Below are 26,550 nucleotides of genomic sequence, written 5' to 3'. Positions count from 1 at the left end.
ATTCTTTGTAACCGCAGCTGATGACAGCAGAGCGGTCATCTGTAAGATCTGCGGTAAGGTTTAAAACCCAGCAAGAATATAAACAACCTCAACACAACATGAACAGCCACATGAATTCTTACCACCCGCCTCCTTGGAGAGCCCACCTGGGCCAGAGGGCAAAGAATCAGCCTCATTCTGCTCTTTCTTCCTCTGCTGTAGCTGCCTCTTCCACCATCTCCCTCCCTGTTCATACAATAGTGTCTGAGCACAGAGAGGCAGTTTTGTGTAGGGGTAGTAGCATGACTACTTCAAGCCTCTTCTAACCAATTGATGATTGGGCTGCAGGCTTTAGAACCAGGAGTGGGAAACAGAGAGCAGAAGCTGAGCCACCTTCACCCTCATTAACATCTACCCCATATTCCAGCATGTCCCAAATCAACAACCAGCCCTCCTTCCCCTAGCTATGGAAATGTAAAAAAAAAATCCTCCCCAACCATCCATAAGCCTGAACTCAAGTATTGCACAGCTACTTGCGATGGAAATGCTGCTCTTCAGGCTAGTGGGCAGACATCTTCTGCAACGTGATGCCCCATGCCAATTCACAGTACCAGATGCGTAGCTGCCATTTCTTTGCCAAAACCATCCCTGTCCTGCACCACTATGTGAGTGATAATGTGTCCCTGGTGTTGCAGACCTCTCTCACTGGCAGGGTGCACCTGACCACGGACACATAGTACAGCAAGTATGGCCAGGGCCATTACATGTCCTTAGCAGCACACTGTATCAATGTCCTTCAGGTGAAGCCAAAAATGATGGTTGACATTTCATGGTAGCCCCAAGACTTGTGGGACATTCATCCCTGTTTGTGCCTTCCCCACCTTTCCTCTTTGCTCCTCTTCTTCTCTTCCTCTACCTTCTCATACCACCTTTTACCACCCTCCACATCGGCAACAATATCCATACGTAACAAAACCTGTCCTCCATACAGCGCTAGAGGTGGAAGAAAAAGAGGGGGTACTATGCGTCCAGAGGCAGGGGAGGGGGCTTTGCAACATTTCTTTTATTCATCACAAACCCTAGCTATTCTCTTTGGATGGTGGGACCAGCCGAAGGATACTCTTAGGCCTGACCCCGAGGAATGTGGACCATCACTTTTAGGTGCTTTGAGACATATGAGTGCTTTTATGCTGCAATACTTGCAGAAGGACCGTTGCATAGCCCAAAACATCAGATCATTACTGGGTGCCCACTCTCTTTGATCCCTGGTATGAGGCCATAATGACAAATCTTATTCTGGCAGTGGAGAGGGATCTATTAGGACAGACTGTTAAGCAGCTTTAGCACAGCATTTCCCCAAGGCCACAGCTCATGGCAGATGAGCATGAAGCCGCCACCACAGCACCACCACCACTGGCAGGGGGAGTCTAACACAGGTGTGGTATAGTTTTTTTCAGCCCGTCGCGGCCTACAGCAAAAGCATAGGGTTGGACCAAGAGTATGTCAGCTGCCACATGGATTTACTCAGACATGGCTTTGGCCCCTTTGTGCCAATCATTTCATCTCATGTGAAGTGACGAGCTAATAGATTAGTTTACACTATGATTGTACATATATAACATAATAACATAGTATATAAGGCCGAAAAAAGACATATGTCTATCTAATTTTTAAGATCCAGTAGGTTTCTATTCACGGGCTAAGAGTCACATACTGTGTCAGACTCACATGAGTGTAATTTTATTACATATTACGTGCGTAATTCGCAGTGCTAAAATGCCATTCATTTACATTATGCCATTCGGACTTGCAGTTTTACATGCGCATATAATGCACCTGAATGGAAAAAGTCATATATTGGTGTGTATTATGTGCATAATCCGCACTAGTATATTCTATGGATGCATAAAATACACAGTGAATACACGTTACATGCATATTTGCTGCATACTGCGTATTACGCATGTAAATGGTATAGTCGTAATATGCAGCCAGAATGCGCTCGTGTGAGTGAGCCCTAATAGCTATATAGGCATTGCAAAAATAAGTTTGTTTTTGTTTTTCTTTGACCATAGCAACATCCCGATCCATGATATCATCAAGTGTGAATCATGAGAGGAAAGTTTCCTTCTTTCCACATTACATGGCTGTTCTTGGCAGTTTCTCCATGTTGCTCGTAGTAGAAGAAATGTTTAGTTGTGAAGGTCTGACCACCTTTAGGGCGGATTCAAATCAGCGAGTATTTCTCCCCTTATGCTGTCTTCCTACGGTTATTTTCAAACTTCTGCGCTCCGGCACGGAGTTCGATAAGCCGGTGAAAGGGAAGGGATTCCCCTTCTTCAGGAGAAACTACGCTCCATACTGCTGAGCACAGTTGCACCTACGGACCCTGCATTCTGGAAGGGGTTTGATGGCATAGCCCGTTTATAGGGAGCCTATCATCATGTTTGAGCCCCATTAACTACATCAAGGGGCTCAGAGGTGATGGGATGGGGAGTGTGGGGATCTGTGTTTCATACTCAGCTGGTGCCCCGCTCCAGCAGCTTGACTCTTTCTGCGCACTCATCTACCATAGAGATGAACTGGAAATATACGTGCTTAGAAAGGATCAAGCTGCTGGTGCATGCAGATTTGCTGGAACGGGGCACCCGGTGAGTATGAAACACTGCTCCCCAAATTCCCCATTCCATCTCCTTTGAGTTCCATAACATAGTTTACTGTCTCAAATGTGAATTAGTTTAGCGTTACGGCTGGTTTCACACTCAGCTTTTTTCTGAAAAACTCCACGTATTATGTGACCTTTTAAACAATTTTTTTGCAGCAACACCTTACTTTAGAGTCTATTACGATCTACAGTGCACCGCATACAACGCTTATTACCTGGTGGGGTTCTTCTGTGCTGTGTTTTCAGTCAGTGGCATTTAAAAAAAAAAAAGTAACATGCTCTGGGTAGGGTGTTTTATCCTATAGACTTCTGTGTAGCTTGGTTACAATGGGAAGAAAAAAATGTATGTTCAAATGACACTAATTATGAAACGCCACTACAAACCCCATAAAAAACGCATGTTATACTTATAAAACTGGAATTTTAAAATTCCTTTTTTTTTGTGCATAAGAAGACTGTAAAGCTGCCCATAAAATGCTATTCGTCTCTGTCAATGTTAAGTATGAAAGAATGTTTTGTGCTAATATTACCATATCTGTTGTAAGAAAAACAAGCCACATACTCACATAGTTCTTAGAAATGTTGTTTTTGATAATTGTCCCATGCCAGACAAAAATCACAGTTTTGTAAATATGGGCCAAGGTTTAAAGGGGTGTTCTGGGACTACATAAATAGTTTCTATTGATGTCCAATGGGTCATCAATAGATGATCGGCAGAGATCCGCCACTTGAATTCCTGATTCTCAGGGCCGCTGGTACTGCCATCATCGTTACATGTGTATGCTTTAACTTCCTCTTCTTCCTACTGCAGGTACGGAAGCATGTAGGAGATCTATATGAGGATCTGCGAGATGGACATAACCTGATCTCCTTATTAGAAGTGCTCTCTGGAGACACCCTGGTAAGTGTTTTATTAGTTGCTTTATGCTGCAGGAGTACAATATCTTCATCTCTAGTGGAGGGATACTACCCAGTATGCTTCCGTGGATATCTTGGTTTTCTGTAATACCCCTTTAGTTGTTCAGTCTTTCAGAAAATACTGCTGCTGAATCACACATGCAATTTTTGTTACAGCTTTTTGACCCAAGCACAGGAGTGGATGCAAAGTAGAGGAGAACTAGCAGCCTTTTTTTCTTTATACTTTTTCTTCATTTTAGATGCAGTCATAATTTTAGCTAAAAAATCTATAGCAAAAATTGCCACGAAAATCACATGTGTGACACTGGCTTTAGGGTACGGTACACGTAGCGGAATTGCAGATTTTATGCGGCAGAAAATCCGCACAATTAGCGTGGATTTTGGCGCAGGACTGCTGCAGACATAACCCCTTCAATTGAGGGCTCAGTCATACTGCGTTCATCCAAAAAAAAAAAAACGCACCTACAAAAGATAGAACATATGGGTGGCAATGGACATGGTCACGCGGTTTTTGTACGCACGTAAAAACGCCCATGTGACTAAGCCCAAAGAGTGTAATCTGTTGCAGATCTGCACCTAAATCTGCTACAAATGAAAGCACCCCCTAGGGTATATTCTTATGCAGCCTATAGGTGCCAGAAAGTATAAGCCTGGATTCACACAATATTTGTGTTGGCCTTTTACGCTGTTTTTTTTTGCTGACAGATGTTATTTTAAATTCTGTAACAAAATATAAACCGCAGTACAAAGAAAGCGTTTTGCTTCCTGCATTTCTGTGGTGCCTTTTGGGTCAGTGGTGTTTTTTTAGTTTTTGAAAATGCAGAATGCTCTGTATTGGGTGGGTTTTGTGTTGGTTTTCCAAAAGTCTCCTTAATAGGACATAAAAACCTTGGAAGAAATGCATGTTACAAATGTAGCATAAAAACTGCACCAAATAATCCCTGTAAAAAAGCTGTGAAAAATGTTTGAAATTCAGGGTATTTTTACTAGCGTAAGGGCATGTTCACACAGGGCGCATTTGCTGTGGAATGTCCATTTGGTTCGGAAATTGACACAATTTGAATTTCCGCACCGCATGTCAATTTCCGCGGGAGTTTTGTGCAGATTTTTTTCTGTAGCATGTAGACGAGATTTTGAGAATCTCACCCATTTTGATGTTACTGTAAATGCAGTGGATTTTCCATGCCGAGAGTAGGCATGAAAAATTCACAGCAAATCTGCCCTATGTGAACATGCCCTAAAGGGCTCACACAATTTTCTCAATGTTTTTACGTGGCATCTGAAGGTCCTCGGGGCTGCCATGTATTTCTGCCTATTAATATAGGAAATTGGCCTGTACTGATAGAATGCAGGCAGAAATACCATATACCAAAGTATTGCAGTATACAGAATAAGTACGATTGCAAGTTCAAGGTCTCAATGGGGACTAAAAATTTGTGAAAAATAGTTTTTTTATTCTAAAAAATAAAGGATACAAAAATTTTGAAAAAAAAATCCTTTCTTACATTTGTAATAAAAAAAATCAAAACCGAAAGCCCCCGCAAACATATCTTGTGTAGCCGCGTCCAAAAAAGTCAGATCTATCAAAATAGCACATTATATATTCCATACGGTGAACGTCAGCAGAAAAAAATACAGGACGCCAGAATTGTGCTTTTTTTTTTTTGTTACCTTTCTCCAAGAAAATTTTTAATGAAAAAGGCCATAGGTACTTCAAAAAGGCTCCTATAGAAACCACAGGTTGTCCCACAAAAAACGAGCCCTCACACTGCCCCATCGATAGAAAGATAAATACGTTATAGTTGTAAGTAAATGGCAAAAGTAGTACAGCAAAAAAAAAGTGGTGGTATTATAAGCATTCTAAGGACTAGAGATAAGCGAGTATACTCGCTAAGGCACATTACTCGAGTGAGTAGTGCCTTAGCCGAGTATCTCCCCGCTCGTCTCTAAAAATTCGGGGGCCGGCAACTCACCTGTCACCCGTGCCGCCCCCCGAATCTTTAGAGACGAGCGGGGAGATACTCGGCTAAGGCACTACTCGCTCGAGTAATGTACCTTCGCGAGTATACTCGCTCATCTCTAGTAAGGACCCACAGAATATCATTTTTTCCACAGTGTGTATGCTGTAAAAAACAAGAACCACCTCCCCCAAAGATAGCAAAGCTGTTATTTTTTTTGGTACATTATATGCTGCATTAAGTAGTCGCACTGGAAAATACAACTCGCCCCACAAAATACAAGCCCTCAGACAGCTACGTCAATGGAGAAACAAAACGGTTATGATTTTTTTTAAACTAGGGAGGAGAAACCAGTTTTAAAAAAAGCACCACGCCCTTAAGGGGTTAAGTAACATCTGGCTACAGCATTTTTAAAAACTAAAATGTCAAAGAAAACATCATGAAAAATGCTACAAGACGTGTGTGATTTCAGCATACAAAAGGCGAAATAGTTTTGGCTGTAGTTTTGTCAAAATTGGGGTCAGAAACTGTGAATAGAAAAAGTTCACAAATTCAGATAAAGGTGGTAGATAGAATCTTTGCGTCAATAATCCATCGTATGCATGCGGTTTGTAAAAGTCCATGCACATGCTGCAGAACAATCCCATTTCTATATATTTGATGACTTTCGGATTCTTTTACAAACCTGCCATGTGCACCCATAGCTGTATGTCCCATGCAGAAGGTAGAGCCCGTGAGGTGGCGCCCCAGTCTGCCACCTTATGATGCCTTCATCATCACAATATTAGTGATAGTCCCTCCTAGAAGAATATCCATGTAATTTGGTCTCTGATGGAGCTTGCCATGGGTTTTTACTTTCGGGTTTATAAGGAATAGGACAAAAAAATAACCCTGAACGCCTCTGTTATCAGAGACACATGGACACATGTATAGGTCTTACCTTTATCACTCCTATTTATGATGTTAGTTGTATAATTAACTAGATTTGTTACATTACTTGTATCATAAACGTTTTTGGTTCTGTCCCCTTCTAGTTCCTATTGCTTTTAACCCTTTCCTTGGTCCGCCCACTCTCATTATTGTCTTCTGTTGTGATCATAACTTCCTTTGCCTTGTATGCCCCCTCTTCATTATGTTCTTTTCATACTCTTCTCTTCATTTGTGGTCTGTCTTGTGTCTTTGCTGTGCCTTCTTTTTCTATCTGTTGTGTTCATTAGCCAAGGGAACGAGATTTTTTGAAGACCTTACGGTTGGTGAGTTCCTCAGAAGCATGCGAGTTTGATGAGCATGAGGAGGTGGATGATGAGGATAAGGGGGTAGGTGTGACCCCCCATAACAATACTAATTCCTGTTTAGGTTTGCAGTGTCATTGTTTTGCACACAAATAGGTTCACCTGTTACTAAAAATTGGAGAGCTAACCATGCCTAGTGATTTCTGTTCTCTAGAGAGGACCTGTTAGCTCAACATGGCTTTTTTTTTAGTAAGTACTGCATTTGTATTCCCAATGACATAACAATGCTGGAGCATTTAGTCTTAGAACCCTGCCGTTGCTCTGTTATTCCTCTTGGAGACTTATGAATAAATTGACAGCTGGGTGTTACCATTGTAGTTGTCAACAAGGGGTACCCTACATAGTCTGACACTGTACAGCCAGGGCTGACAGTATCAGATTATGAAGGGGAACTCCCAGTTGACAAGGGGAATGTTATTCATACCCAGGAGTATCAAAGGAAAGGCACAAGGTGGAGTTCTAAGAAAACATGCTCCAGCTTTGGTATTTAACGGGAAACGGTATTTACTAATAGAGACATGCCTATTTGTGTGACCAATGTTTATCAAAAATGTCTATGTAGCTTCGGTTGCTGAGACTAGGCTCAAGTAGATAGTAACTGGGGTGCGCAACCTTTTCTGGTCCAAGGGCCACAATGTCATACGGAACTAGTCTCAAGGGCCGCAATAAAACTTAAAGTGACATTCCCATCTGAAATGTCATATTAAAAGTATACGCCATAAGTGTCTGATAGGTGGGAATCCTGGAAGTGGAGCTTGTAGCTACTGGGAGACTAGAGGTCCCATTCTTCCCCTAATCAGCACCCCAGAGAGGAGGCAACCATGCATGTGGCTTCCTCCACTATGTGTTGTGATTACAGCCTGGTATTTTACAACCTTCATAATCTATATATATAAAATTCATAAAGGGAAAATTCTCCTAAAGTTGGAATCTCTCTCCTCAGATTAGCCTACCAGCTCAGGGGCATTAGAATATCTTTTTCTTCTGGGGCCTCTTTTCGGCAGCCATATAAGGTTACTTTAAGAGAATGTGATATGTTTTCAACGCACTCCCAGTCACTTTCTAAGCAGTTAGCAGCCACAATAGAGTACAACATACTGCAACCCGAGGAGACATTTCATGTGTAGTCAGTGGCAGGATGCAATTCATCAGCAGATCAAAGCAACTACCTGACACTTTGGGGAGGCTGATTTGAGTCCCAAAGAGAGCCATTTGAGGGATAAGTCACTTGCCATTTTCAGTGGCTAGAGGTTAGACTCTGGATATGCTGTCTATTCCTGTCTTAAAGGGCTTTTCCCAGAGAGAATACTATTGATGACCTAGCAGGTGCATGATGTCAGTGCCGCAAATACACAGAGGTCGGAGCAGAGACTTTCACTGCTTCCGCTCCGACCCCTGTGTAAGTGTGGTGTTGTGAGTGGGCGCACAATCAGCTAATCTGTCAGGGTCCCAAGCGACAGACCCCAGCCAATCAACTATTGATGACCTATCTTGTGTTTCGGGCAGCATGAACTTAAAGGAGTTCTGTCATTAAAAAAAAAAACAAATTCTATACTTACCTATTCCTTCCTCGTCGGTCTTCTTACTGCATCTTCTCTGTGCCGATCTTCTCCTATCTCCTGCAGTCCCCCTGAGTCACCTCAACGCAAGCCAGTTCTTCTTCTTCTGGTGACGAAGCGCCCATTCTCTGCAGTGTCCTTCTTGTAGGGTAATGTATGCTAAGTCACTAGTATGCTAATGCCGAGACTGTGCATGTGCGCTGTCTCTCTGCAATAGTATATGAACTCGCGCTGTGAGACAGCACGCATGCGCAGTCTCTGCAATAGACCGGCATTCCTTCCTAGGCAGTGAATGTTACATCACTAGTAATGTAACCTACACTGACCTGTCGGAGGAAGAATACAGAGAATGGACACATAATAACAAAAAGAGGATCTGGCGGCTTGCGGTGAGGTGACCCGGGGGACTGGGGAAGATCAGCCAGGAGAAGATGCTGTAAGAGGACTGACTGGGAAGGAATAGGACAGAATGACAGAATCTCTGTAAATGGGTATTCCCATCTCATGAAGTGATTATACAATAAACAATCAGTGGGGGTCTAACCCCTAAGAACTCCGATCCCGCTGATCTTGGGAATGGGATGTTAGTCAAGAGTTTTTTTATTTTACCTGATTCTATCATATACATTAGAGATGAGCGAGCATACTCGTTAAGGACAAATACTCGAGCGAGTATTGTCCTTTTCGAGTACCTGCCCGCTTGTGAGAAAAGATTCAGGTGCCGGCAGGGGTGAGCGCTGTGTTACGGGAGCGAAGAGGGGGGGGGGGAGATCCCCCTCCCCCCCTGTTCCTCCCTGACGGCACCTGAATCTCAGTCGGGACACATGTTTATTTTAATGGGGAGGAGAGCAAACTGCTGCCAGTCCCATCTGTAGGAACAAAGGACCAGGCATATTGAAATCTAGTATGTCTTATCCTTCTTTTTTCTGCCTTTTTTTCGATATGTGTGTAAGTTGTGAGCCCTCATACACATTAGGTCAAGTTAGAATGTTATCTGATGTGTATGACCAGCTTAATACTTCATTTTGTTATATTGTAGGACCCCTTTAACTTAAAGGGGTTTTCTGAAAATTTGCCCAGGATAGGTCATCAATAGTAGATCTGCAGGGGTTCCCTGCTCAGGATCCATACTTATCAGCTGTTTGGCCAACCTGCTGTCACTGTGGACAGAGCTGTGCCTGCAATGCCAATGAGGGACTATTATGACTAGGAGGAAGGACAGTACATGAGGGACTGTGATGACTGGGAGGGAAGACAGTACATGAGGGACTGTGATGACTGGGAGGGAAGACAGTACATGAGGGACTGTGATGACTGAGAGGGAGGACAGTACGTGAGGGACTTTGATAACTGGGAGGGAAGACAGTATGTGGGGGATCGGGATGACTGGGAGGGAGGACAGTACATGAGGGACTGTGATAACTGGGAGGGAGGACAGTATGTGGGGGACCGTGATGACTGGGAGAGAGGACAGTACATGAGGGACTGTGATGACTGGGAGGGAGGACAGAACATGAGGGACTGTGATGACTGGGAGGGAGGACAGAACATGAGGGACTGTGATGACTGGGAGGGAGGACAGTACATGAGGGACTGTGATGACTGGGAGGGAGGACAGAACATGAGGGACTGTGATGACTGGGAGGGAGGACAGTACATGAGGGACTGTGATGACTGGGAGGGAGGACAGTACATGAGGGACTGTGATGACTGGGAGGGAGGACAGTACATGAGGGACTGTGATGACTGGGAGGGAGGACAGTACATGAGGGACTGTGATAACTGAGAGGAAGGACAGTACATGAGGGACTGTGATGACTGGGAGGGAGGACAGTACATGAGGGACTGTGATGACTGGGAGGGAGGACAGTACATGAGGGACTGTGATGACTGGGAGGGAGGACAGTACATGAGGGACTGTGATGACTGGGAGGGAGGACAGTACATGAGGGACTGTGATAACTGAGAGGAAGGACAGTACATGAGGGACTGTGATGACTGGGAGGGAGGACAGTACATGAGGGACTGTGATAACTGAGAGGAAGGACAGTACCTGAGGGACTGTGATGACTGGGAGGGAGAACAGAACATGAGGGACTGTGATGACTGGGAGGGAGGACAGTACGTGAGGGACTATTATTGCAGGTGGGTTGACTAGTACTTAGGGAGCTGTGATGACTGCACGGGGCATGGATAGTACATGGGTTGCTGCGACAACTGGGGGCTGCAAATACTGAGGGGTATATAAGTTATATAAAGTTTGTACTCTATACTTTGTTAAGCAGCCTATATTAAGGAATTACTGTGCGTACAATTTTCTTATGCAAAACAGGTGTTTTGCTATTCTTTTAGGCTGTTTAGCAAACAGAAAATCAATATTAAAATAGAGAATTGAGAAAAGTTTTTTGTTTTTTTTAAAATCGAGATTCTAATAATTTTGGCCACATCACTCAACCCTAAGTAAAAATGGAAGATAAAAAAGGGAAACGATACGTAATAATATCATAAATGTTATTTGTTCTACTGATTTAAATGAAGTCTGTTGACGCTGTAATCGTTTCTGTATAAACCCTGTGCTGGTGTAGGGTATATAGGATATATGTATAGTATGCTAGTGATACAGCGGGCATACAGATCTGTGCTAGAGATCCTATGGCTGTGGGCACTGGCGCATTTTTGTCCTGTGACTGTGAGATAATCTGGGCAATGCTAATCTTGTAGAAGTAATGGAAGGCATATTTGCTGGTTTATGTTATTTGGAGAGTATATCACTGCCACTCCATCAAGCAAGTCAGATTATTCACAGTCAATAGCTTGTCTCTCTCTGCATCCCAACCCCATGTCTCTGTGTTATACTGCCAATGTGCTGTCATTTTCTTTTCTTTCCCTCCCTCTCTGGCTCTATAAATTATATATATATATATATATATATATGTATGTGTATATATATATATATATATATATATATCTACACATATATATATATATATATGTATGTGTATATATATATATATATATATATATATCTACACACATACACAGTATATTTGTGATTGGCATGTGATAGGTTTGTGGAAAGAACAGTCACCTGCTCATGGTACTGCCTCCCAATAGAGGTTGTATTACACTGCTTATGTGCTGGATGTGAACACGTCACTTTCATAGATCACACAAGAGGAATTCATTGCATATTTGGCCGAATATTTCAGATGTTTGGCCTCCATAGGCTTCCAAGGTTGTAGGTCTTTAGTGTAACTCTGCCACCTTGTGGTAGATTCAATGAAGTGCAATTTTACCATATAAATGAATATTACAAAATTGCTTTAAAGGAAGTATATTGCTTTAAAAATAATCTTAAATGGTGTAATTTCTAGCTAAACTCTCTTATATGATATTTTAGCCTTGAGTAAAGTTCACTATAAGTAAGTTTATTTTTTGCAGCTTTGCACCTCTTTTCCTAACTTTACACTTTACAATGATCTTCTACTGTAATGCATATAATACACACTGTATAGATTTTTTCCCAATATATACATTGGTTTCTCGGACTTTCATGCGTGAAAACTGTAAAGGCATATTTCAGATTTCAGTAAATGACTTTTGATATAACAGAAGATAATGTCACGAAATATATTTTTCCCTGAGCAATGTCACTTTAACATTAGTAATGACCTGAGCATTATAGATTGCTGTCATATGTGTTCATGTATCTACTGTTAATGTATCATGATCTAGTTGTCAGCATCACAACCCTCATCATGTAACCTTGTGCCAAGTCATCACCCTCTGACTTGCATTCTCCTACTTTCACTATAGACACATTCCTACTGACAGGATTTCACTGCAGACCCCACATTCAGACTCTTAGGTCTGTGTCACACGATCGTATGTGTGCAGCATTATGCAATACGCAGAGAATAGAACCCATTGATTTCAATGAGTTTGTTCCCATGTGCACACTTTGCACGCACATTTAGTTTGCATAAAAAAATATGCAGCATGCCGTATTTTCCTGTACATTTGCGCACAAAAATAGCACATATTGAACTTTTTTACTTAATTGCCCATTTCAATGAATGGGCGCATTTTTGCAAATGCGCACAATATCCACACTAAAAAAGTACAGTAATACACACATGTGCTTAAGCCCGTGTGACACCAGTCTTAACCTACAATCACCCACTATAGACATCCCTTAAAGGGAGTTGTCCAGCTTAGAAAAGCCATTTTCATGTACCCTGTTAAGGAATTGTGAGTTCACCAAGGATGGGAAAGGGGTCCTCTGTTAAGGATCCTCATCATTTTTGGCCAGAGTGGGCAGTGGCTACAGAGAGCGTCTCTCTCTCCGGAGGATCTATCCTGCCCTGCAGTTGTTTGATCCGCCACTAGGATTGGCGCTAGCTATGACACTGGACCTAGACAAGTATGACATGTTTCCTACATTAAGTACAACAAAGCACAGGCAAATACAACGCGTTTTGTATGTCATCCCGATCTTTCGTCAGGTTGAGATCTCACAAGTGTCTCTCATGCTGTCTTGACCTGCATTAATTGAGAATTATCCAATTGATGTTGGTATTTTGTAAATGACGCCTTTTACCCACGCCCTGTAGATTTTAGCGGCATTTACCTTTTCAGTATTGCCTAATTGAGTTGTAGAAGTGCAACACCTTACCTGACGTAGGATCAAGTTCTCATTCAAAACATTTGCTGAACTTAATATAAGAAAAATTGCATACTTATCTAAGTCCAGTGCCGCTGCAAACTACAGTTCTTGTGGTGGATCAAACAGGTCTACACAGAGCTAAGCAGTATCCTAACAGTAGGCTGTCCATCGTGGCAGCATCTTGACTTCACTGTTACTAAGCTAGCCAAGTGTTGTGTAGTCACATCCATTACAAGTGAGTGTAACTATCACTGCTTGGCACCACTTTTCCGCTGTGCAGTCCTACACATCAAGCGCTCATCCCTCATCCTATAGTCCTACAAAGTAAATATCATGCTCCAACACTCTTCCTATAGTCCTACAAAGTAGACCTCACACTCCATCCCTCATCCTATAGTCCTACAAAGTAGATATCATGCTCCAAGATTCATCCTATAGTCCTACAAAGTAGACATCATACTCCATCCCTCATTCTATAGTCCTACAAAGTAGATATCATGCTCCAACACTCATTATATAGTCCTACAAAGTACACATAACACTCCATCCCTCATCCTATAGTCCTACAAAGTAGACATCATGCTCCAACACTCACCCTGTAGACCTACAAAGTAGACATCACACTCCATCCCACATTCTATAGTCCTACAATGTAGATATCACACTCCATCCCTCATTCTATAGTCCTACAATGTAGACATCATGCTCTAACACTCATCCTTTAGTCCTACAAAGTAGACATCACACTCCATCCCTCATCCTATAGTCCTACAAAGTAGACCTCACACTCCATCCCTCATCCTATAGTCCTACAAAGTAGATATCATGCTCCAAGATTCATCCTATAGTCCTACAAAGTAGACATCATACTCCATCCCTCATTCTATAGTCCTACGAAGTAGATATCATGCTCCAACACTCATTATATAGTCCTACAAAGTACACATCACACTCCATCCCTCATCCTATAGTCCTACAAAGTAGACATCATGCTCCAACACTCACCCTGTAGACCTACAAAGTAGACATCACACTCCATCCCACATTCTATAGTCCTACAATGTAGATATCACACTCCATCCCTCATTCTATAGTCCTACAATGTAGACATCATGCTCTAACACTCATCCTTTAGTCCTACAAAGTAGACATCACACTCCATCCCTCATCCTATAGTCCTACAAAGTAGACGACATGTTCCAAGACTCATCCCATAGTCCTTCAAAGTAGACATCACGCTCCAACACTCACCCTGTAGACCTACAAAGTAGGCATCACACTCCATCCCACATTCTATAGTCCTACAATGTAGATATCACACTCCATCCCTCATCCTATAGTCCTACAAAGTAGACATCACATTCCATCCATCATCCTATAATCCTACAAGGTAGACATCACACTCTATACTTCATCCTATAGTCCTACAAAGTAGACATCACGCTCCAACACTCATCCTATAGTCCTACGAAGTAGACATCATACTTATCCCTCATCCTATAGTCCTACAAAGTAGATATCATGCTCCAACACTCATCCAAAATCCTACAAAGTAGACATCACATTCCATCCATCATCCTATAATCCTACAAGGTAGACATCACACTCTATCCTTCATCCTACAGCCTACAGCCTCACAGCGTTGCCATGACTGTCCAACTCCCAACTGCTCTCTTCAATATAACCATCACGCTCAGACCTCATCCTACAATCTTTCTGTGTTCAGATTGCTGTGAGCCATGCATGATGACTCCATTATAGTAACATGAAAGAAAGCCAGTGTCTGGTCTCTTTACTGCAGTGGCCATATAACTGTGAATCTGGGCCCCATACAAAGTTGTACCTCTTGCAGTTAACAGAGCTCACTGGTTTACCGTCATGTTAGTAGATACACATATGATGTATGTGCTTTGGCTTTTCAGTGTTTGTTGTAGTAGTTTATGCCTGAAATGTTACACTCGCAACTCTAAATATTATGTTAATGCTGAACATGCCGGTGGCACGTGTATGTCACAAAAATGCTTCTAGTACCACGCCTTCTGGAGAAAGTATCCTATCCCAAATTGGTCAAAAAGTTGAGATATAGGGGTTTTGTTGGGTCCTCCCCAGGAAAGCTGATATCCGTAGAATAAAAAAATGTCTTGACTTTTATTTGTTGTTGACTTGAAGGGTTTTTTGGTCATGAAGAATAGGCTCCTACAGCTGGCAATACTAAAGTATACTGTATGAAGTGATTATAAGGCAATGAGGAGGGTCCCAGATCAGTTACTACTAGATGTTGTTACCCCACAGTACTACAGGAGCCAACACAGGGCCAACTGACACGTCACTGTGCGGGCAATGACATCAAGGGTGGTGGGGGATCTGGTGACCATTGGAGGGGAAATAAAGCTCAAAGTCATAAAGTTTCATTATTTAATATTGTGAGTTGTGGGAATCTGTTCTTGAAACCCTTTTAAATCAAGTGACAATGTTGGGATGTAGTTTTTATCAGTGTATATTACAATCTTTTCTTCTGTTTTCTATTTCTAGCCCCGAGAAAAAGGCCGAATGCGCTTTCACAGACTACAGAATGTACAAATAGCACTTGATTATTTAAAAAAGCGCCAGGTAATGCCGGTCACTTTTTTCTCCGTTTAAATAATTCATTTTCGTAACTGCAGTAACTTTGTAATTTTGTATTCTCTCTGTGTTTTATGTCATTGAGTTTAATTATATTAAAATGAATATATTATTATAACATTTGGTATTATTTAGATCAGGTTTTTATTATAAATATAGATTTATTTATTATCCTCATAAAAAACATCTTCAAATATTCCATCTTCCACAATGGCAATTACAGGAGTCACAATAGACTGACACCTTCTACTGTCTGTAGCTTACTTGTCAGCTTTGCTATGCAGGCTGGACAGTATCCAGAGTCATCTCATTAGAGGAAGGGCAAATTAGCACTTATTGTATTACCAGGCGCTTAGATAAGGCAGGATAGTAACACTTCATACTATATACACATGGGGCTTATATTCAATAATTTCCTGGAGACTGTAGTAGTCTGTGATATTTTTCTGTCAGAGGTTTTCTGGTACTACAGCTACTAAGGATAGGCCACCCCATACTACGTTAACTCACTTCTTGAAAGGACCACGGCACTTTAGCATGCGGCACGCCCTCTTATGGCTTATCAGGCAGAACTCTGTACTTCTGGCAGTGGCTGTATCTGATATAGCAGTATAGCAGCTCACTGCAGTTAAGTTCTATTCAAGTGAATGGGACTGAGCTGCAATACCAGGTGCAGCCACTACCAAAAAGTAGTGCCAGTGAACATGTAAATAGTAGTGCCAACACAATAATGACATCACTGTGGAGTTGAGTATAACTTTCAGCCTGCCACACAGAATTACCCCCAATATTGTGCCATGCACATAGCAATGTGCACAGAAACGTTGGTGGTATAGCAGTGTTTATACAAGTGTGCCAGCCATATTAGTGCCCTACAGTACAGCACAGTTAGTTCCTCCATGATCTTGCTCTGCTGTCTACTTCTCTAAAGAACACATATATATATATATAGCCAACCAGCGGCCTATTTAGTGTTGCTATGTTGTCCTTTGTCAGTCTCTGTTATAGCCAGTCTAGGCGCATTTGATGTAGGATGTTGTAACTTTTATGTTTAACCCAATGGGAAACTTTGATCTCTGTAAATCAGGGGTGTCCAGTCAGGATGGCTGTGAATGTGGCCCAAAGGGAAGGGAGACCCGTGCAAGCTGAATCTGGAGGAAGCAAGGCCGCAGGTGGTACATGGCAGCGGCAGGCCATAAGCTTCTGCTCACAGAGAGGCTCACATAGATGACAAGGCAGTGGGCAGCACTTGCAGCTCTGTTACTATCTGACTCACTCGGTCTCTCTGGGTCCCGCGGGTGCCTTGCAGTGGTGCCATTCTACCTCCTACCTTCTCGAGTCCTGACCGCTCCTATTCAGTATCGAGGTGAGGGCAAGAGACGCCGGTTTTATCTTCGCCATCTGATGCTGTGTCATCCCCCATGGTCTCAGAAACGGGTCCATAGCCACAAACTGCATATGAGCCCAGACAGGTTTCTGTATCCAGGCTTTTATGCAGAAGTTTGCACTGACCGCAGTCTGGAGTCCATATGGCCTGGCGGCAGAGTTATTTGCAGGGTAATAGTGGCTGTTTGGCGGCACTGTGGAGCTTGATGGGGTTGTTTGAAAGACTGTGGAGGACAATGGGGTTGAGAGAAGACCATGCCCTAAATCTTTAATGTTGGTGTATTTAATGTGTCCCCCAAGTCAACTCTTCTTCTTCCAATGTGGCCAGGAGACGCCAAAAAATTGGACGCCCCTGTTGTAAATGAAAATGAGTACATTCATACTGCATCTCTCTCATCTATGGTTGTATTTCATTGCAGGTGAAGCTAGTGAATATAAGAAATGATGATATAACAGATGGGAATCCCAAATTGACTTTGGGTTTAATATGGACCATCATTCTGCACTTTCAGGTAAGACTTTATCATTATAGTTGTGCTCCGTTATGGAATATTGTATTCGCTCCATGAAACAAGTGCTGCTTGTTTGTTACAGAATCACAGCATTGGAAAAAGGATTAATTGTGGATTTTGATCTTTTTTTGTACCTGAGTCATATCTATGTAAAAAGGGAACCTGTCCGGTCCCCTGTGCTGTTAGGGAACGTGACAGAGAGACGGGTGATGTATTCTTCATACTCACCTGCTCTCTGGATCCAGCATTGTCTTCCTCTGATGATTGCTCCGGCAGTGCAAATGTGACTCTTTTCCCAGAGCTGTGTGCGCACTCTCCTGTATAAGTCTATGGCAGGCCGCACACGGCTCTGTGAAGTCCGATTTGCAGTGTCGGCAGGATTTTCAGACAGAGACACCAATCGCTAGATCCAGGGAGCGAGTATAAAGAATCCATCACCCTGCTCCCTGTCATGTACCCTAACAGCACCATAACTTAGTTTATAGTGCCGTAGGGACGTGACCGGTTCCCTTTAAGCGGTGGCTGAAATATTACTCATTCAGCCTGCTAATTTAGTGGTCATTCTTTTAAGTTTATATTTTGATCGTTCGCTATTTCTTAGTCATGCATTTTTGTAGTGCAGCTAGATAAAGGCAATGTGTTCCTTCCTGTGTGGTGAGCACTTACCCTGACTGACAGCTGGACACAAGTTGGGGTTTTATCTTTTTTCCTTGATATTGTATTCTGACCAGGAATGATGATGGAAATTTTCTTAGAAGTATAAGTGGCTTCCTGGCTTTTATGTGGCATTTAAAATTACAGTGCATAATACACTGTTTGTAAAAAAAAATAAATCCTGCATCTAGAAGAAGTTGTCGTTTTCAGTCAGATATACAAATGATCCACCAGGCTTTTCCAGGCCTATGATATATTTACATTCATAAATTTAATTGCTGATTTAAAAAATACATGATGCTGAAAAGATGAAGGGTAAAGATGAAAAATGACTTTGGCTGTAAGGACTTTATTAAATACCAGGGACCTGTGAAGGATTATGTGAAGACATGTTTGGTGTGAAATATTTTTATTAATGTTTGATTAATGAGTGACATATTAGCTGTTGACAACTCCTGCCACTCCTAATCATTACTTCCTGCAATTCATAGAACAACCACTAGATGTCGCCACCAACTACATTTTCACATATCTCGTTCTGCATTTGATCTGTAATGTGCAGTACGGTAATCTAAAACAAGAAAACACAGAGGTGCCGTTTACATCTGCATTGTGCCGTCCATTTGTAGAAGAAGCCAATAAAGCACTATGATGGACCTGCGCACAACAAGACCCCGTTGACTTTAGTATCCGCCATTTATCTTCAATGGAGGCTTCAGAACATATGTGAACAGAACCAAATGAAATGACTGGCAGCATCTAGAGTCTGCTGCAAGGATATTTAATGAGTAATGACGTAAAAGGGGTATAAATATACATGATCCAGACATTCATTAATCCAACTATATTTGAAATCTGAATAGGGAAGAAAGTTAAAGTGATCATGTTCTCTCTTTTTGTTGTACTTTATTACTTAAAGGGTTTCCCTAATGTAGACAACACCTATCTGTATATCCTAATAGGGTATACGGATATCATTGTGGGGGTCCTGCATGAAACCCCTTCGTATGTGAGAAGCTTGTGCTGTTTGGTGTACAGGAGAATGCCAGGACTGATCTCCCAAACCCTGCACAGAGATGTACCATTTAATGCAGAATTAACCCAGAATGTGATAGACTTTCATAGAACGCCATTTTACACTTGTTAGTCCCTGTTCATATGTCATTTCGTGCTCCCATTGGAGATATACATCTGGAGTATTCCCCAACATATACTCTGATGTATACTACTGTATGGGCATTTACCCGTAGCAATTGGCTGGGTGCTAGGAGCTCTCAGAACCAGACAATACGGGAAAGTACAAGCGAGCACGCTGACTAGATTCTGCAGCTCCCAAGTATTTCAGTGTAAAGTGACTCTTGGATGTCTAGTGACTGGAACACTTTATGGCATCTCTAGTTGGCATACCATGAATATGATTGTGCCGAGTTACTCTTCCAGATGACGAGCACTTAGAAATGGCTGAGTAAAGAACTTCCACTTTGGCTTATGTTATACTGATGAGGAAATCTACGTATATCTGCAAAGCTTATATTCATGCCCACCGAGATTATGTAGGATGCCACACCTTTAGAACAGACCCAGAAAGCTGCAAGAAACCTAGAATGAGTATGCTATGAATGTGAGTTAATAGCTGCAGCATGTATGTGCGATGAGATCACCCCTGGAGCCGGGCTTGGTCTGCAAGATCATACATGCTGCTTGGCATCACTACGTTATTTCCAGAATGGCGCACAATTAGAAGGAAATTCCTCCCGGCAGGCATTGGTGCCATATTAGTGCAGTTATTGTTATTAGTAGTTCTTACTGCATCTGTACTGTATCGTGCAGGAAGGTCACTAAGTATGAAAATAGGATTTTACCTTTTGTGACATCTAATTGTAGGGGAGAGATCTTATGATGTCCATGCTGTACTGTAAGCATAGTTAAAAGAATCATCAGGAATATCTGGAATTCAGGCTAAATTTACCTTTGACTTTGCCAAACCTCACAGTCAGCAGGTGTACCACCAAACGCTTGGCACTCACAACATAGACATTTAACCCCCTGAAGACCAGGGTGTTTTGAGCAGACACTTTTTAGGGATTGTACCCATGAGGTGGTTTTACTGCCCTATTTTTTTTTCTTCAGCTACCAAAATTATTTATGCTGCGTTTTTTTTTTTTCATATATTTTTTTTCACTGACTTTTTTTTCGCTTTTTTAATTTTATTATGAGTAAAGAGTTATTTTTTTAATTATAGCTGTTTATTTTTAAAATTAATATATTTACATTAAAATAAAGTATGGGAATGGGTTCCTCATTTTGACATATAATTTGTATAGTCTTGGATTACAGGGCGCATATGGTGACTGTTTTTGTTGGCGCCGGCGGTGGGTCATTTTCTTTATGTATATATTTTTATTTTATTTTGTCATTTTTTTAAACTTTTTTTTTGCCATTTTTTCCATCTTAATCTTGACCTATGATTTCATATACGAACTCTGGGGGTCATTCACATTGTATTTCTTTTTTTTTTTATTTCACACTTTTCCACTGTAGCTAGGGCATCCATAGGAGCCCCAATTACAGGGAAAAACATTCCCAGTAGTGACATTAGTCACTGACAGAGCTGATCAGGGTATTTTAGGACCCTGCAGCACTGCTCTGACAGGGGGCACCTGGCGGTCAAGTGATCACCGGGTCGCATAGTGGAAGTAATACTTCCACTTTTACTTTTTAGTACATAGCGCTCATTGAGTACTATGTAGCCTGGGAAGGAGATGGCAGAAGCGGTTAAAAACTGCTTCTCCCTTCTCCTCCAGGCCCTTAGCTGTGTCTGACAGCCCAGGACCCAACTTGCTCCTGCTTGATTGCAGGAGTAGAGGCTTTAATTCCACACTATACTTCTGCTATCGGACGAAGCACCATATATTTTTACCGCACTTGTTCCTTAAGGGGTTAATGGGCAAAAGTATGCCAAAAGAGCCATGGCAGCTCCAACTCCTTAGAAAGGTGCTGCCGTCTGTACATTATAGTATAACTGTATACAAAAAGTTAACTTTGTGGTATATATTAATAGCAGCCTATGGCACATGGATACAACTCTACAGACATATCTATATATATATATATAAAGACGAAAGCCCTCACTGACTCATTCACTGACTGACTCACTCACTGACTGACTGACTGACTCACTGACTGACTCGCCAAAAGTTCTCCAACTTCCCGATGTCGTAGAAACATGAATTTTGGCACGAGCATAGAATATCTCCAAAATAGGAAAAGAAATTGGGTCCCAACTCGATTATTCAATTATAGCGCAAAAGAATTGGCTTCAAAATTTAACGTACATAATCTAAATCTCTCACTTCCCAATGTCATAGAAACTTAAAATTTGGCACAAGCATTAATTATGTCATAAATGGGAAAAGTTAATAGGTCCCAACTCGATTATTCAATTCTATGCGCAAAAGAATTAGCGTCCAAATTTTACGTACGGAATGTAATTCTCTCACTTCCCAGTGTCATAGAAACTCGAAATCTGGCAGGAGCATTGATTATGTCAAAAATAGGAAAACCTAATGGGTCCCAACTCGATTATTCAATTCTATGCGCAAAAGAATTAGCGTCCAAATTTTACATACGGAATCAAATTTTCTCACTTTCCGGTGTCATAGAAACGTGAAATTTGGCATGAGCATTGATTATGTCATAAATAGGAAAAGTTCATAGGTCCCAACTCGAATATTCAATTCTAGCGCAAAAGAATTGGCGTAGAAATTTTACGTGCGGAATGTAATTTTCTCACTTTCCGGTGTCATAGAAACGTGAAATTTGGCATGAGCATTGATTATGTCATAAATAGGAAAAGTTCATAGGTCCCAACTCGAATATTCAATTCTAGCGCAAAAGAATTGGCGTAGAAATTTTACGTGCGGAATGTAATTTTCTCACTTTCCGGTGTCATAGAAACGTGAAATTTGGCACGAGCATTGATTATGTCATAAATAGGAAAAGCTAATGGGTCCCAACTCGATTATTCAATTCTATGCGCAAAAGAATTAGCGTCCAAATTTTACATACGGAATCTAATTTTCTCACTTTCCGGTGTCATAGAAACGTGAAATTTGGCATGAGCATTGATTATGTCATAAATAGGAAAAGTTCGTAGGTCCCAACTCGAATATTCAATTCTAGCGCAAAAGAATTGGCGTCGAAATTTTACGTGCGGAATGTAATTTTCTCACTTTCCGGTGTCATAGAAACGTGAAATTTGCCACGAGCATTGATTATGTCATAAATAGGAAAAGCTAATGGGTCCCAACTCCATTATTCAATTCTATGCGCAAAAGAATTAGCGTCCAAATTTTACGTGCAGAATGTAATTTTCTCACTTTCCGGTGTCATAGAAACGGGAAATTTGGCACAAGCATTGATTATGTCATAAATAGGAAAAGCTAATGGGTCCCAACTCCATTATTCAATTCTTTGCGCAAAGGAAATAGCGTCCAAATTTTACGTACATAATCTAATTCTCTCACTTCCCAATGTGATATAAACGTGAAATTTGGCAGGAGCATTGATTGTGTCATAAATATGAAAAGTTAATGGGTCCCAACTCGATTATTCAATTCTATGCGCAAAAGAATTAGCGTCCAAATTTTACGTACGCAATCTAATTTTCTCACTTTCCGGTGTCATAGAAACGTGAAATTTGGCGCGAGCATTGATTATGTCATAAATAGGAAAAGCTAATGGGTCCCAACTCGATTATTCAATTGTAGCGCAAAAGAATTGGCGTCGAAATTTTACGTGCAGAATGTAATTTTTTCACTTTCCGGTGTCATAGAAACGGGAAATTTGGCACGAGCATTGATTATGTCATAAATAGGAAACGCTAATGGGTCCCAACTCCATTATTCAATTCTATGCGCAAAAGAATTAGCGTCCAAATTTTACGTGCGGAATGTAATTTTCTCACTTTCCGGTGTCATAGAAACGGGAAATTTGGCACGAGCATTGATTATGTCATAAATAGGAAAAGCTAATGGGTCCCAACTCCATTATTCAATTCTATGCGCAAAAGAATTAGCGTCCAAATTTTACGTGCGGAATGTAATTTTCTCACTTTCCGGTGTCATAGAAACGTGAAATTTGGCACGAGCATTGATTATGTCATAAATAAGAAAAGCTAATGGGTCCCAACTCCATTATTCAATTCTATGCGCAAAAGAATTAGCGTCCAAGTTTTACATACGGAATCTAATTTTCTCACTTTCCGGTGTCATAGAAACGTGAAATTTGGCATGAGCATTGATTATGTCATAAATAGGAAAAGTTCATAGGTCCCAACTCGAATATTCAATTCTAGCGCAAAAGAATTGGCGTCGAAATTTTACGTGCGGAATGTAATTTTCTCACTTTCCGGTGTCATAGAAACGTGAAATTTGGCACGAGCATTGATTATGTCATAAATAGGAAAAGCTAATGGGTCCCAACTCCATTATTCAATTCTATGCGCAAAAGAATTAGCGTCCAAATTTTACGTGCAGAATGTAATTTTCTCACTTTCCGGTGTCATAGAAACGAGAAATTTGGCACGAGCATTGATTATGTCATAAATAGGAAAAGCTAATGGGTCCCAACTCCATTATTCAATTCTATGCGCAAAAGAATTAGCGTCCAAATTTTACGTACATAATCTAATTCTCTCACTTCCCAATGTGATATAAACGTGAAATTTGGCACGAGCATTGATTGTGTCATAAATATGAAAAGTTAATGGGTCCCAACTCGATTATTCAATTCTATGCGCAAAAGAATTAGCGTCCAAATTTTACATACGGAATCTAATTTTCTCACTTTCCGGTGTCATAGAAACGTGAAATTTGGCGCGAGCATTGATTATGTCATAAATAGGAAAAGCTAATGGGTCTCAACTCGATTATTCAATTCTAGCGCAAAAGAATTGGCGTCGAAATTTTACGTGCAGAATGTAATTTTTTCACTTTCCGGTGTCATAGAAACGGGAAATTTGGCACGAGCATTGATTATGTCATAAATAGGAAAAGCTAATGGGTCCCAACTCCATTATTCAATTCTATGCGCAAAAGAATTAGCGTCCAAACTTTACGTGCGGAATGTAATTTTCTCACTTTCCGGTGTCATAGAAACGTGAAATTTGGCACGAGCATTGATTATGTCATAAATAGGAAAAGCTAATGGGTCCCAACTCCATTATTCAATTCTATGCGTAAAAGAATTAGCGTCCAAATTTTACGTGTGGAATGTAATTTTCTCACTTTCCGGTGTCATAGAAACAGGAAATTTGGCATGAGCATTGATTATGTCATAAATAGGAAAAGCTAATGGGTCCCAACTCCATTATTCAATTCTATGCGCAAAAGAATTAGCGTCCAAATTTTACGTACATAATCTAATTCTCTCACTTCCCAATGTGATAGAACCGTGAAATTTGGTACGAGCATTGATTGTGTCATAAATATGAAAAGTTAATGGGTCCCAACTCGATTATTCAATTCTATGCGCAAAAGAATTAGCGTCCAAATTTTACGTGCGGAATGTAATTTTCTCATTTTCCGGTGTCATAGAAACAGGAAATTTGGCACGAGCATTGATTATGTCATAAATAGGAAAAGCTAATGGGTCCCAACTCGATTATTCAATTCTAAGCGCAAAAGAATTAGTGTCCAAATTTTATGTATTTTATGAATCTAATTCTCTCACTTCCTGAAGTCATTTTATACAAAGGAAACGTCGCATGGTTACCTCCACGTGATGTTTCCTGGGTAGCGCAGAGAACTATCCAAAATGGTGAGCATATGTTTTTCCTCAGTATCTCTAAAGTAACCACGACTTCATAAGATTTTCCGTGTGAACACCAGATAAACACCAGTACCAAATTAACTCGGGCGATGCCGAGTATATCAGCTAGTAGTTCTATACGTCTGTCTATGCATTGGACATAACTGATTCATAGGGTCTCACTAGACATGAATGCCGCATGCAGTGTTTTGGCCTAACTGGACCTCATAGGAAAGCTCGTTCCCAGTTATTTTGATAGCAGTCATTTTACGCACATGAAGAGGGAACTGGAAATGGGACGAATCATGGCAGCAACATTGAAAAGGAAGCGCCAGTTATGTTATACATTCTGTATGTATAATGAAATTTTAACAGTGAACTGGAGGGTTACTTTAAATAGATCCCGTGGACACAATGATGGGGATTTATCAAAACTGATGCAAAGCAAAAGCATTCAGCTTTCCAGATGGGCCACAATGAGAAGTGCAGTAAGGTTACTGTAAGCACCTTCTGCAACTGCATGAATGTTAATACGTTGCACTAGACCGCTCGTCCATGGTAACACTTCGCATTCAGTTCCCTACAGATGGTCCTGGTGATAATCGATGTTCCAATGGTCTGTGAGACCTCCTGAGCGAATGTTTTGGCAGCCAATACCATTACAGCTCGTACAAGTCTTTGTTGTCCACATTCTGTCGGTTTGCAAGGTCTTCCTGATCGTGTCTGTGCAACGGCCAAGCTGAGCGCGCAAAAGTGGTAGAGACCACGGGAATGATAAGATGGTTGTCACAGGTAGCTCTGTAATCCCTCCAGACAGTGGTGATAACGATGCTCTGCTCAGCTGTCACACAGTGGCATAATTAGCGTATAAAAATACGTCTTAAATAAATAGTTGTTTTGTCACGGGTGATGCCAGTAATCCAATCTAAATTCACAAGTCTAATGATGGTGGAATAACTTGAGACAAATCCAGTAGCTTGTATTAGTAAACTGGGAGCACACAGTTTTACTGAAGCTTTTTGTGATAACAGTTGAACTTGCAGCGTTACACGGGTGTAGCAGAGTCAACAATGATGCAGTTAACCGACACGATACAAACAGTAGATTTACAATTTGATTCGCACTTATCTTTCAACGCTTTCTCTCTGGTTCTAGAGGTTACTCAGTAATAATCTTCCCCCAGTTGTTACTAGCTAGATGGCTTAGTGTAGTATGCAGTGTAGTATGCAGGCGCGGAATGAGAGTTGTAATGGCCGCTGAACTAATCCTGGCTTTAAATTCACCAGGTAGTTTAACTCACTGTTAGGTGGAACAATGACCTCCAACTCTTTTCTCCTCACTGCTGGAAAGACAAGGGAGCGGAAAGGGACCTCGCTACCCTTACTGGACTGCAGAATCACTGCACACACTGCTAAACTGCTAACACACCTCCTTCTCCGACCATGACTTGATGCAGACTCTTCTCGTCCGGCTCCTCTCTCCTCCTTCTTCACTTCCTCTCTCTTCCTGCACTTTTTCCAAACTCCTCC

The 26,550-nt window shown here is 41.3% G+C and overlaps 1 protein-coding gene across 1 annotated transcript in view; it reads left to right on the top strand.

Moving 5' to 3' along the window:
- Positions 1–26,550, top strand: part of DST (dystonin) — a 391,490-nt gene that overhangs the window by 84,077 nt on the left and 280,863 nt on the right. Inside the window, exons 3-5 of the mRNA XM_066604043.1 lie at positions 3,456–3,545; positions 15,570–15,647; positions 17,465–17,557. Of these exons, the coding sequence (XP_066460140.1) occupies positions 3,456–3,545; positions 15,570–15,647; positions 17,465–17,557 (261 nt within the window). The remainder of the gene's footprint in view (positions 1–3,455; positions 3,546–15,569; positions 15,648–17,464; positions 17,558–26,550) is intronic.

This window comes from Eleutherodactylus coqui, chromosome 1 (assembly GCF_035609145.1).
Source record: "Eleutherodactylus coqui strain aEleCoq1 chromosome 1, aEleCoq1.hap1, whole genome shotgun sequence".
Taxonomy (NCBI): domain Eukaryota; kingdom Metazoa; phylum Chordata; class Amphibia; order Anura; family Eleutherodactylidae; genus Eleutherodactylus; species Eleutherodactylus coqui.
This window is presented reverse-complemented; position numbering and strand designations above follow the sequence as displayed.